Source organism: Bombyx mandarina, chromosome 20, assembly GCF_030267445.1.
Source record: "Bombyx mandarina strain Sakado chromosome 20, ASM3026744v2".
NCBI classification, from domain to species: Eukaryota; Metazoa; Arthropoda; class Insecta; order Lepidoptera; family Bombycidae; genus Bombyx; species Bombyx mandarina.
In genome coordinates, this window is record NC_143226.1 from 5,340,292 (window position 1) to 5,353,905 (window position 13,614).

The following is a 13,614-nucleotide window of genomic DNA, read 5'->3' on the forward strand; positions in this document are numbered from 1 at the left end:
AAGTGAAACTTCTTTAGGCTCGTTGAGAGTAAAATTTAACTCGAGACAGATTCGTTACGGCTAGAGAGAAAAGATCTAATTTAGGACGAGCGAGAGTGAGAAAATAGATAGAGCGTCTCGCGAACCAATCGACCGTGGAGGGAAAGGACAAAGCGAGCTAAGTTAAGAGAAATTTGATTTAAGGATGAAAAATCAAGAAGACCTACTACAATACTGCACACCGTAAAGGAAGTTTCACTTCTTTCAAGTGCACCAAGTTGCACGCGCATAATGAACGTCTGAATACTCACCTAAGCGCGTACCCGTGATGGCACGAGCAGAGGAAGGAGCCGGGGGTGTTGACGCAGGCCTGCGAGCACAGCCCCGCGCGGCACTCGTCCACGTCGGCGCACGTCCGGCGGTCCGGCGCGGCGCTGTACCCGGCCGGGCACAGGCAGCGCGGCCCGAGCGGCGTGGCCTGGCACGCGTGGGCGCACGTGTTGTTGTCGCACGCCGAGACTGCACGCCGTCGGTGTTGCCCGCGTTAAATACGATTAGACAACGGCACTAATTGCCATTAAAAAAAATTTAAGCTAGATAAATAATATAGCTTCGCCAAAACTCTGCCAATGCCGGTCTCAGGCTCGGATGAGAAAAAGGGAAGGTTGAGTTGGAGTTCGACCTTTCCACCGTAAAACAGTCAACACCAAATAAGGCTTCAGCGACCTCGAAAAATCAAACCTCTTCCAAAAACACTGCCTTGAAAGGACGCTGTACTCCATCATGTGTATTTTCTCAATCCTCATGAGGCCACGACCTTTACACTGCAAATCAAGACTGTTTCGTGTCAAACATATTCAGAACTCAAACTCTCTCTTTGCCTCATTACCAGCCCCCACGAACGTTTGTCAGGTCTATATTGGATTTGACTGATTGCGGCTAAATTTCATAGGATGCGGCCGATGCGGGTGGCTGGGTCAATCTGAAGGTATCTTGAACATTTTATTGATATCGCCTTAATCGTTACAGGGAATAGCATACACGAGTTCTCTGCTAAGAATAAGGTAGACTGTCGATAAGGATTTTGTTTGGTTATGAAGGGAGCCGATCTCACATTTCCGAAACACCAGTGGCACGGTAATCACGGTAATAACGGTGGCGCGGTAACCCTCTATTTATCCTGGGTTCTGTTTCGAGTGGGGACGGGAGTTTTTGGGCTCCAGTAACCACTTATCACGAGGTAGGCTGTGAGAGCTCGTCCAACCATCTAAGCAATAAAAAAAAAAATTTTTTTTAGAGTTACATTGCTGCGAAAGCTTGGTGTTTCGAGAACCGCTCAATGGAAACCAAATAAGATGGTGTCTGATATAAAAATGTTTCAAGTGAATTTCCTTGATGCTCAGAAGTTCCTTACAGCAGTGGATACTCTCGTCCGATCCGTCGAAGCAGTTGGGGGTGCGGTCGCACACTTCCCCCCACTCGATGCATTGACCGTTGCCGCAGAGGAATCCGTCGCGGCACTCTGCTGCCGGATACAGCATTACCGGGTACAGGTGGGAGGTTCTGTTCACTGTGGGATAGGGCGATAAAGAAAGTTTTAACGAAAGCTCACAGCCCACCTGGTGTTAAGTGGTTACTGGAGCCCATAGACATCTAGGACGTAAATGCGCCACCCACCTTGAGATATAAGTTCTAAGGTCTTAAGTATAGTTACGACGGCTGCTCCACCCTTCAAACCGAAACGCATTACTGCTTCAAGGCAGAAATAAGCAGGGCGGTGGTACCTACCCGCGCGGACTCACAAGAGGTCCCACCACCACAAGTTAACGAGTGATTCAAGTATGGCATTGTATAAGCATGGGTCTTTTACACAGTATTTTAATACACATTCACTTGGACGCTAAATAAAATTTGTAAAAAATTACAACGCCTGACGTCAAAGCGTCCTAACGCCGCGACAGAGCGTTGCGTACTTATAGGACTGGGGCTCTGTTTGACGGTATGTTACCATAGTAATACAACACATCTCGGCGTCATAGCGCGCCGTCAGCTTAGCGCTCTGACGCGCGCTAATTACGCCTTCTGTTTGACGAAGCCTTAAAGAGAATATTACAGAAGCACTTACCGAGAGCGCAAGCGTCGGGCGTCTCATCGGATCCATCGTCGCACTCCTTGTTTCCGTCGCAAACCCGGTTCATGGCCAAGCACCGGATCTGCTGCTTGCAACCGAACATGCCGTGAGGAGTGCACCGGTAGTCGCAGCCTATCTCATCCGTTCCACCAGGGCAGTCGGTCTTCATGTTGCACCTGGATACGAAGTCGTACATATATAATAATTGTAAATAGAATCATCAAAATCGATTCACCCAGTCAAAAGTTATTAGGTAACAAACATAAAAAACAACATACAGTCGAATTGAGAACCTAATTAAAAGTACAGGCAGCCCTCCTATAACACGGTAGATCCGTCCCTATAAAGTCCGTGCTGTGCGATACCGCGTTATATGAGACTAGAAGCCAGTACACAAAAGAGGGGAATTTTTGTGAATGAAACATCTCAACTATGCCTCTGTGTATTTTTTTACCTATTATACATAAAAAATAAGCAGTAAAACTTCGGTTATTCCTATATAGCGTGTGTTCGTGGCGTATAATGTAATTTTCTATAAACCATTTTAAACCAAAAACTCGTTATCGTTTTGTAGAAGTATCGTGTAAGAGGGTTTTGGGGACTTTTTCTATTCGTGTTAAAGTGGAACCGTGCTGTTATATTAATAATTTAAAGTAACTATTAGCCCACGAATACAGAACTGGTTTCTTTGAAACCGCAATAGGCAATGCACTCATGAGAAACGATGATGGAATATTGACTACCTTTGTGCTTAGTGCGAGTTTTTTAATGATACCATTCCATACAAATTTGAGTTAACTTTTACGCTATCGAGAACTCGCACTAAGCACACTGGTTACGAAGCCGTATTCGTATACAATCGAAAATACTTTCACAGTTTCGACTCCTCCACCGACGACACGCCAAAACTGGAGAAAATACTGTATAGACATATTCAAAGATACCGTAAGCACACTTGAAGCATCACCATGTTTTAACCTAAAAAAACAGTTTTTCTACAGATCCAAAACGCAAATTTTGTAGTGTCCTTACGAAATGTATTCACATGCTAGGTTTCAAACCACCACATTGTTAAAAATATAATTAATGCTGGTAGGACGCGTCTTGTGAGTCCGTACGGGTTGATACCACCACCCCGTCTATTTCTGCCGTGAAGCAGTAATGCGTTTCGGGTGTGAATGGCGGGACAGCCGTTGTAGGTACTGTAAAAACTTAGAACTAAAGTCTCAAAATAGGCCGCCGCCCGTTACCGCCCACATTACCGTGGTAGATGTCTTGGAATCCGTTGACCACTTAACACCAGTGGGGCCGTGAGCTTGTCCACCTCTATAAGCAATAAAAAAAATGTTGCTGATCTTGCTTTCGATATTACGTATGCTGTTTATATAGGTTTTTAGTTATGTTTCTTTTTTTCACATTAAATCTCAATGATATGACTTACTCTATACAAAAACGAAAACTCAGTAAAAACACGTACTACCCACACCAATACAGAAAACACCAGACCACAACTACACACATACAGTGGATTTTTTTCCTACCTATGCTTGAGAGGCTATTTCAGCTTAACCTTGACGTGTAGGTGAGCTCACAGGGTTCAAACCGGTGTGTTGCTAACAATGGCCCTAGCAAGAGCAGTGCTTTGCAGAATCTACCACCGTATCGGAAACGCGACCCACTGAGAAGATCCGGCGAGAAACTCCGTTGGTTGTATCTATGGGTTAATTTACTCGTCGAGCCCTTCGTCGCAAGTGACGGGTTCGGCGAGGACGGTGACCGGTTCTTGAGGCACTTAAAAGAACCGTTAATGGATTGGGAGTGGAATTTTGAAAAGGACATATCCATATAATAATATATAAAAAATCGAATCGAAGCTCTGACGATTGTCAGTGCAGTTAATAATAAGTTCAATGCTCATTAATTCTAAGGTCGTTTTCGTGTACCTACAATTATTTGAGCAGCCAATTAAACACTCTCAAATCACGACAGTGTCACATGCCACGTATAAACGGTTAATCCCAGTTCGATCTCAGTCAAGACAACTTAACAATACAACACACATGACAACACAGAGTAATAATATCGGTAGGTTAATTCGCACCTTGCCGTAATCGGTAAACAGATACTTCTGTTACGCTCGCAACTGTACTCCCATTCGGCACAACGATGTATTTTCTAGTAGGCATAATACAAATTATTTTATCAAAAAAGAGAAAAGCAAATTTATTAATATCGATAACGCTGTGAAATCGATTAAGGATAACTCAAAGAACAATAGGGTCGATACTTGATTAAATTTAAATGGTATAAAACGAGGAAAACAGTTTGTATAATAAAAGTAACCATTAAAATCGTTTTACCTATAAAAAATCTTACGTTACGGACGCTTTTTCCCGGTTAGGGTATCTCTCCGCAACGTCCCATAAGGAACTTCGTTCCAAAAAAGTGTCGGACGTAAGGGAGACATAAAAAAGGCACAGAAGAAGAATTCAGATCCAACTGATTTTTTTAAAAGTCTATTGTGAAACCGGGATGTAAGGGATAGTCGCTGGAGCCGGAATAACTTAGTTTTTTTCTTCTTTTTATTCCCCTACCTATACGCTGGTAGCTTATGGGACTATTCCGGTTTGTAAGCTCACAGGCTCAACCAGAGAGAATTTAGTAACACTAGCCCTAGCAAGAGCAGTGCTTCGCTGAATTTACCAATGGATCGAAAACGCAACAAGAAACTCCGTGGGCAGTGTCTATGGATAAATTACACTATAGCAAACGTATCACAAATAAATAACGTATCCAAATATTATTCTCGAGGTAAACACGGAAAAGAGTCTTCGCTTTAGAATAATTATTCATTAAATATGAAAAGTATCTAGCTTATAGATATTATTGAATCTGCAAAGTGACTTAACTAATCCCACTCGGCTAAGAACCATAGATCCGCTCAATATCTATGGTAAAGCCGTCATACAATTTCATTGAAACTGCAACCTCATGTCTCAAGATGGATGGCGCTATTGTGAGGTCCGTAGGCTCCGAGCACCACTATAGTCTAGCCATGTGAGCTTCTTCAGCTATGTAAATGGTGGTAGGACCTCCTGTGAGTCCGCGCGGGTAGGTACCACCACCCTGCCCTATTTCTGCCGTGAAGAGACCTTAGAATTTATATCTCAAGGTGGGTGGCGCGTTTACGTTGTAGATGTCTATGGGCTCCAGTAACCACTTAACACCAGGTGCGCTGTGAGCTCCTTGAGCCCGCGGTCTGCTCACAACACCATGCGGATTGTTGAGTCTCACATACCCCGCGCGCCCCTTTTGCGCGGGGACCCCGTAGGAGGTTCGGCCCCCGGCCCGGAAAAAAAAAGGTGCGCTGTGAGCTCGTCCACCCATTTATGCAATAAATAAATAAAATGTAAGAGAAAAAATAACATACCGGCTCCTCCACGACAACTGGCTCATCACACTCTTCCTCGTCGGAGTAATCAAAACAGTCCTGGTGTCCGTCGCAGCGCTTCTTTAGTTCTATACACTCCCGGTCGCGGCATTGATAGTACCCGGGCTTACACGATACGCTCTCTGCGGAATGTTCATGGTCGTAGTTGCAAACTTATGTTAGACGAGGAAATTTTAGGTTTTCGATAAAGATTAGCAGTTTTTTAATACCATTTTTAATACTTAACTATATTAAATACATTTTTTTTGGGGTACTTGGTGGGAACCCCATCATAGAAAGGGTTTTTGAATTGGTCAAATATGAAGATTACATCGAAACATTCCGGATAGAACATTGGAAATATCGATTGTTGTGAACTTTTTTTTTTGCGCAGCAATGTAATTTGTGCATTCGCGAGGTGAACGACCTCGAGAGAACTGTCTTTGCTTTACATTGCCGCCTCAAATAAACACACACGTACCGGTTTTCTGTGAGCTCAACATCAGGTACCACCCACAGTAGCTTTGTTAGGCGAAATTCAATAATAAATCCATAAGCCATTAATACGAATGAAACTAAATCAATGCGGCGCTCACTGACCACAGTCTATTTCATCGGAAGCGTCGTTGCAGTCCTGGTCTCCGTCGCATTTCCACGTTTTCAAGATACACGAACCGGACGCGCACCTGAGGGGAAAAATTTTGTGCTCGTAAAATAAGCTCAGCACTAAAACAGTTAACGTCGCTTATTCAATTAACTTAAAACTTGGTACAGCTGCTCTTGGATCACCAGTGAACGCTGTCCCGATACCATCAAAAGAAAAGGGGAGGAGGGAGGAGGTGACGCGTAAGTGGTCCCGAGGATTCCACGTTTTACATATCTCCTCCGTGCGTCGTGTTCCCCAGTGCTGAGGGTCGTGACCTTTACAGAGCACTTTTTTGGAGTTTACTCCTTTAGAATCGATTTACATATATAGGCCCGGGGTATGAAAATTATGGGGACCAAAATCGTACTAGCATGTCACACGAAATGCGTTATGCGCCTAGCATGTCACACGAAATGCTTTATGCGCCTGATTGGCTCCTGATTGCGTGATGCGTGCGCGCGCCAATCAGGAGCCAACGCGCGGCCGCGTTATCGCAGGTGACGCCGGGCTGCTGCGCCGGCAGTCCGCCACAAAGCCTCGTACTGATCGCGCGTTTCTCTCATTATTGTATTTTCATATATTTGTTAGTCGTTTGTTTTGTGTCTCGTTAATTTGTTAATAATCTGTTGTGTATCGTGTTGTCGTAATATAGAACTATTTCTCGTATTGTTTCGTTTAATTTTTTATATCCAGTAAACTCCAGTCGTGCGTCGGAGCGGACACACACACTTTTTTTTTTATTGCTTAGGTGGGTGGACGAGCTCACAGCCCACCTGGTGTTAAGTGGTTACTGGAGCCCATAGACATCTACAACGTAAAGGCGCCACCAACCTTGAGATATAAGTTTTAAGGTCTCAGTATAGTTACAACGGCTGCCCCACCCTTCGAACCGAAGTGCATTACTGCTTCACGGCAGAATTAAGCAGGGTGGTGGTACCTACCCGCGCGGATTACAAGAGGTCCTACCACCAGTAAAGGTTATTACTTTTAAATTTTATGTACATTAATATGATAAATGTAAGGAAAATTGTAATACAAATTGAAAAAGATATATAAATAGTTAGGAGTACCGCTGCCGTATGCGTGAGAGAGAAAGAGAAGACAGACACACTGGCGCCGTAACGCGTTACGTAACGAAACTTTTTACCTTCCCATAAGAAGTTTTCATCATCATCATCATAAACAGCCCACAGTCGTCCACTGCTGGACATAGGCCTCCCCCAATCCACAATCAAAAAAAAAATACATACATGAACTCCGTGTCAAAGCAGGCCAGGGTGTCACAGTTGTCGGGGCCCTCGTCGCTGCCGTCCGGACAGTCCTTGGCTCCATCACAGAGCAGCGACCGGGAGATGCAGACCGGGCTCTCCTTGCACGAGAACTGGTTCCAGTCGCACTTCAGCGGGGGAGGGGTCGTCAGGTCTGCAACAGCTGAACTCGAGTCACTCCCATCGAAACTCGACTTTGGCATCAGAAGCGTGAGAACAGATTTTGTACCTGAATGTGTCGCAGGCGAACAAGGAGAAGGAGAATCCTTAGCCACGCAGAGCCCGTAGCAGAGTATCTCATTGGGGTCGCACTGGTTTTCAGGCTTCTTTGTAACATCTGAGATAATGTGGTATTAATAGGTTATGATGAACTTTTTAATTTATTACATTTTATTTCCTCTGTAGGAAATGAGCTTGTACCTGAATGATTTTTAGGCGAACAAGGGGAAGGGGAGTCCTTAGCCACGCAGAGCCCGTAGCAGAGTATCTCATTGGGGTCGCACTGGCTTTCGGACTTCTTTGTAATATCTGAGATAATGTGGTATTAATGGGTTATAATGAGCGTTTTATTCTTTTTTTTTATTTACTCTGTAGGCAATGAGCTTGTACCTGAATGCTTTTCAGGCGAACAAGGGGAAGGAGAGTCCTTCGCCACGCAGAGCCCGTAGCAGAGTATCTCATTGGGGTTGCACTGGCTTTCGGGCTTCTTTGTAATATCTGAGATAATGTGGTATTAATGGGTTATAGTGAGCGTTTTAATTTATTCTTTTTTTATTTCCTCTCTAGGCAATGAGTTTGTACCTGAATGTTTTTCAGGTGAACAAGGGGAAGGAGAGTCCTTAGCCACGCAGAGCCCGTAGCAGAGTATCTCATTGGGGTCGCACTGGCTTTCGGACTTCTTTGTAATATCTGAGATAATGTGGTATTAATGGGTTATAATGAGCGTTTTATTCTTTTTTTTTATTTACTCTGTAGGCAATGAGCTTGTACCTGAATGCTTTTCAGGCGAACAAGGGGAAGGAGAGTCCTTCGCCACGCAGAGCCCGTAGCAGAGTATCTCATTGGGGTTGCACTGGCTTTCGGGCTACTTTGTAATATCTGAGATAATGTGGTATTAATGGGTTATAGTGAGCGTTTTAATTTTTTTTATTTCCTAGCTAGGCAATGAGATTGTACCTGAATGATTTTTAGGCGAACAAGGGGAAGGAGAGTCCTTAGCCATGCAGAGCCCGTAGCAGAGTATCTCATTGGGGTCGCACTGGCTTTCGGGCTTCTTTGTAACATCTGAGATAATGTGGTATTAATAGGTTATAATGAGCGTTTTATTCTTTTTATTATTTACTCTGTAGGCAATGAGCTTGTACCTAAATGCTTTTCAGGCGAACAAGGGGAAGGAGAGTCCTTCGCCACGCAGAGCCCGTAGCAGAGTATCTCATTGGGGTCGCACTGACTTTCGGGCTTCTTTGTAATATCTAAGATAATGTGGTATTAATGGGTTATAATGAGCGTTTTATTCTTTTTATTATTTACTCTGTAGGCAATGAGATTGTACCTGAATGATTTTTAGGCGAACAAGGGGAAGGGGAGTCCTTAGCCACGCAGAGCCCGTAGCAGAGTATCTCATTGGGGTCGCACTGACTTTCGGGCTTCTTTGTAATATCTAAGATAATGTGGTATTAATGGGTTATAATGAGCGTTTTATTCTTTTTATTATTTACTCTGTAGGCAATGAGATTGTACCTGAATGATTTTTAGGCGAACAAGGGGAAGGGGAGTCCTTAGCCACGCAGAGCCCGTAGCATAGTATCTCATTGGGGTCGCACTGACTTTCGGGCTTCTTTGTAATATCTAAGATAATGTGGTATTAATGGGTTATAATGAGCGTTTTATTCTTTTTATTATTTACTCTGTAGGCAATGAGCTTGTACCTAAATGCTTTTCAGGCGAACAAGGGGAAGGAGAGTCCTTCGCCACGCAGAGCCCGTAGCAGAGTATCTCATTGGGGTTGCACTGGCTTTCGGGCTTCTTTGTAATATCTGAGATAATGTGGTATTAATGGGTTATAGTGAGCGTTTTAATTTTTTTTATTTCCTAGCTAGGCAATGAGATTGTACCTGAATGATTTTTAGGCGAACAAGGGGAAGGAGAGTCCTTAGCCATGCAGAGCCCGTAGCAGAGTATCTCATTGGGGTCGCACTGGCTTTCGGGCTTCTTTGTAACATCTGAGATAATGTGGTATTAATAGGTTATGATGAGCTTTTTAATTTATTACATTTTATTTACTCTGTAGGCAATGAGCTTGTACCTGAATGCTTTTCAGGCGAACAAGGGGAAGGAGAGTCCTTCGCCACGCAGAGCCCGTAGCAGAGTATCTCATTGGGGTTGCACTGGCTTTCGGGCTTCTTTGTAATATCTGAGATAATGTGGTATTAATGGGTTATAGTGAGCGTTTTAATTTTTTTTATTTCCTAGCTAGGCAATGAGATTGTACCTGAATGATTTTTAGGCGAACAAGGGGAAGCGGAGTCCTTAGCCACGCAGAGCCCGTAGCAGAGTATCTCATTGGGGTCGCACTGACTTTCGGGCTTCTTTGTAATATCTAAGATAATGTGGTATTAATGGGTTATAATGAGCGTTTTATTCTTTTTTTTATTTACTCTGTAGGCAATGAGCTTGTACCTGAATGCTTTTCAGGCGAACAAGGGGAAGGAGACTCCTTCGCCACGCAGAGCTCGTAGCAGAGTATCTCATTGGGGTTGCACTGGCTTTCGGACTTCTTTGTAACATCTGAGATAATGTGGTATTAATGAGTTATGGTGAGCGTTTCAATTTATTACATTTTTTTTATTTCCTCTGTCGGCAATGAGTTTACCGCCCATACGATGGTAATACGGAAAATATTAAGTACAAACATTTTTGGAAAGATATTTTCCAAATGAAGAAGGCATTTTCTGGTTAGCTTATTTGAGTATGTTTTTTCTACGAATGCCATCTTTTAATGAAGGTCTTTGAGGAAGATCTTTCGTTTTAGCGATCATGATATTTTTATCCCCCTCCACATCTGTATTAATGTCGTAAAAAGCGCAGAGAATACGAAATAAAGTTTGTTTAAGGTATTAACGTAACAAATATCGGATTACGTACGTGTACATCCTTCCTCGTCTTCTCCCCTCGAACAGTCCACGACTCCATTGCACCTCTTGTATTTCTCCACACATATATTGCTTTTGTGACAGTAAATTTCGCTTTCGCTGCATCTGGCCACCTCCGTGCATCTCCCATTACTGAACACGAGGCCCGGAGAGCAGAGGCATTTATAGCTGTAGGGGTTCGTGGGGGAATGGGTCGGGACGCAGACCTGGGAGCACGGGTTGTCTCTGTGGCACGGGTGCTGGGTGAGCGGGTCGTGAGGAGACGGTGGGGGGTACGTGGTCTGCAGCAGGAGCTGAGACGAGTTTGAGAATGCCCCTGAAAGTGAATTTTTCATTGCGGATAAGCAAATGCGTTTAGAGTTGCTGTTTATCCCGTATATGAAGGGATACGAGTGACTTTAAAATCAATTTAACCTTTTTTTTATTGCTTAGATGATGGGTGGACGAGATCACAGTCCACCTGGTGTTAAGTGGTTACTGGAGCCTATAGGCATCTACGCCGTAAATGCGCCACCCACCTTGAGATATAAGTTCTAACTTTCTAAGATCTCAGTATAGTTACAACGGCTGCCCAACCTTTCAAGCCGAAACCCATTACTGCTTCACGGCAGAATTATCCAGTAATTACGCAAATTATATTTTTTTTTTTTTTTTTATTGCCCTTGTAGGGAGACGAGCATACGGCCCACCTGATGGTGAGTGGTTACCGTCGCCCATGGACTTCAGCAATGCCAGGGGCAGAGCCAAGCCGCTGCCTACCGTAATTTTGGGCTTGATTTTTATTACACGATGTTATTCCATCACCGTAGAAGTCAATCGTGAACATTTGTTAAGTAGGTATTTCACTAGAAAAATTGGTACCCGCCTACGGGATTCGAACACCGTTGCATCGCTACATACGAATGCACCGGACGTTTTATCTTTTAGGCCACGACGACTTCGGAAACCATTAAAAAACTATATCGGTATTCCATACTGTGTATACTATCCATCCCCTGTCACTCCCCATTTTTGGATTATATCTTCGTGTCTCATGTTTCACGAGATACAGAGCTACAAACAAACAGACATGGCATAAAAAAAAATCAAGCCATCAACGTTTTAAAATTTTTAAAACTCACTAAGTTCGATCCTTCTGATTTTATGAGAGGTTTCGTGTATATTAGCCCAGTATAGCTTCGGGGTTCTTCTATCTGTCCAGAATATATAGCTTTCGGTGACGGCCATACTGGATATTGAAGTCGATAGCTCCCGGAAGTTCTCCCTACCGGTACCTGTTTAAATTTTTTATTTATTGCTTAGATGGTTGGACGGGCTCACAGCCCACCTGGTGTTAAGTAGCTACTGGAGCCCATAGACATCTACAACGTAAATGCGCCACCCACCTTGAGATATAAGTTCTAAGTTCTCAGTATAGTTAAGACGGCTACCCCACCTTTCAAACCGAAACGCATTACTGCTTCACGGCAGAAATGGGCAGGGTGGTGGTACCTACCCGTGCGGACTCACAAGAGGTCCTGCCACCAGTAATCACTAGTAATAGGTACAATATGTTAATTGAGTACATTAAAATATATTTTGAGTTTATCTGCAGTATATTTATTGTGTAATTACTGTGTAAAGTACTGTTATTTTCAAAAATATAAAAAAAGTATATCATCATCTTGGGCTTTCTTAGTACAACGGATCTTAATTTGCGGTTAGATGATTAGACAAAGATATCTATATGTCTGCGACGCATCGCTTATAGCAAATAGCTTGAAGTCGTCGTGGCCTAAAGGATAAGACGTCCGGTGCATTCGTATCGAGCGATGCAACGGTGTTCGAATCCCACAGGCGGGTACCAATTTTTCTAATGAATTACGTACTTAACAAATGTTCTCGATTGACTTCCACGGTAAAGGAATATAGCATTGTGTAATAAAAATCAAACTCGCAAAGTTATAATTTGCGTAATTACTAGTGGTAGGGCCTCTTGTGAGTCCGCGCGGGTAGGTACCACTGTCCCTGTCTATTTCTACCCGTGCGGACTAACAAGAGGTCCTACTACCAGTGAAAACCTCAATAACCTCAATATCTTCAGATTGTCTTAACGTTTGCCTATTTCCTTTTAGCTATCTGCGTAGCGACCTTGAGTTATGTCTTGGCTATTTAAGCGGAGCAAAGAAAAGTCAAGCTAGTTTGTGGCGGACTCCGAACACAGCCCTAACATAAGTGATAGTTCCGTTACACCAAAAAATAGTTTCTTCTCGCATCATCCCAATGAAAACCCCACAATGTTCTAAGATCAGTTTAATGTGCTCAAGCTGAAATATCAATGAATCTTCTGATAAAAAAATTTTATAATTTAATGAAATCATAGCTTTAGCATCAAAAGCTGTGCTTTACCAAACAATGTTGCGAACTATAGTAAATCATACTAAGACCTTCGATGTCGCTTTTCAGCCCAAATGGCCAATCTGTGCGGAGACAAAATTCGAACTCACATTACTAATAGGTTTTTGGTTTATGGCCAACGGATGCAGACGAGCATACGGCCCACACGATGGTAGGTAAGCATTCACCGCCGCTCATGGTCATTATCAATGCTAGTAGCTTCTGCTAAGGTCATGTTTGAAGAAGGACATCTCATAGCGCTCTAGAAACACCGAAGAATGGAGTCCATTCCAAGGCCGGATGGTACGGGGCAATATGTCGACTACTCGCGGGAACAGAAGGGAAATGCTATAACTTGTATCCAATGACACGTACCTTCAGGGTGCAGGTAATCTATGATGCCGTTTCCCTCGTCCGCCAGGTACACATTGTCCATGCCGTGCAAGAACCTCAGGATTATCCGGGGACCTGATACACGCACCAAAGTTATCCACCGTAAACGGTTTGCTGGTGGAAAACGCCTTGAAGTCCCTTTGAGTGGACAGGTGAAGGATCACAAGACACCTGGTGTTTTGTGGTATGTAGAGCCTATGGATCACCACGTGAATACCGAAACCCAAGAGGAATGAGGT

General features: G+C 43.6%; 1 protein-coding gene across 3 annotated transcripts in view; it reads right to left on the reverse strand.

Moving 5' to 3' along the window:
- Window positions 1-13,614, reverse strand: part of yl (Putative vitellogenin receptor yl) — a 45,291-nt gene that overhangs the window by 10,375 nt on the left and 21,302 nt on the right. The window contains exons 17-30 of one of the 3 annotated variants that reach the window (XM_089736009.1): window positions 13,358-13,450; window positions 11,728-11,880; window positions 10,599-10,922; window positions 8,256-8,363; window positions 8,064-8,171; window positions 7,875-7,982; window positions 7,684-7,791; window positions 7,437-7,617; window positions 6,141-6,226; window positions 5,541-5,683; window positions 4,212-4,285; window positions 2,105-2,286; window positions 1,394-1,549; window positions 291-498 (exon numbers count right to left, since the gene is read on the reverse strand). In XM_089736009.1, coding sequence (XP_089592135.1) covers window positions 291-498; window positions 1,394-1,549; window positions 2,105-2,286; window positions 4,212-4,285; window positions 5,541-5,683; window positions 6,141-6,226; window positions 7,437-7,617; window positions 7,684-7,791; window positions 7,875-7,982; window positions 8,064-8,171; window positions 8,256-8,363; window positions 10,599-10,922; window positions 11,728-11,880; window positions 13,358-13,450 — 2,032 coding nt within the window. The remainder of the gene's footprint in view (window positions 1-290; window positions 499-1,393; window positions 1,550-2,104; window positions 2,287-4,211; window positions 4,286-5,540; window positions 5,684-6,140; window positions 6,227-7,436; window positions 7,618-7,683; window positions 7,792-7,874; window positions 7,983-8,063; window positions 8,172-8,255; window positions 8,364-10,598; window positions 10,923-11,727; window positions 11,881-13,357; window positions 13,451-13,614) is intronic. The other 2 variants (XM_089736008.1, XM_089736007.1) reach the window with 2 other exon arrangements.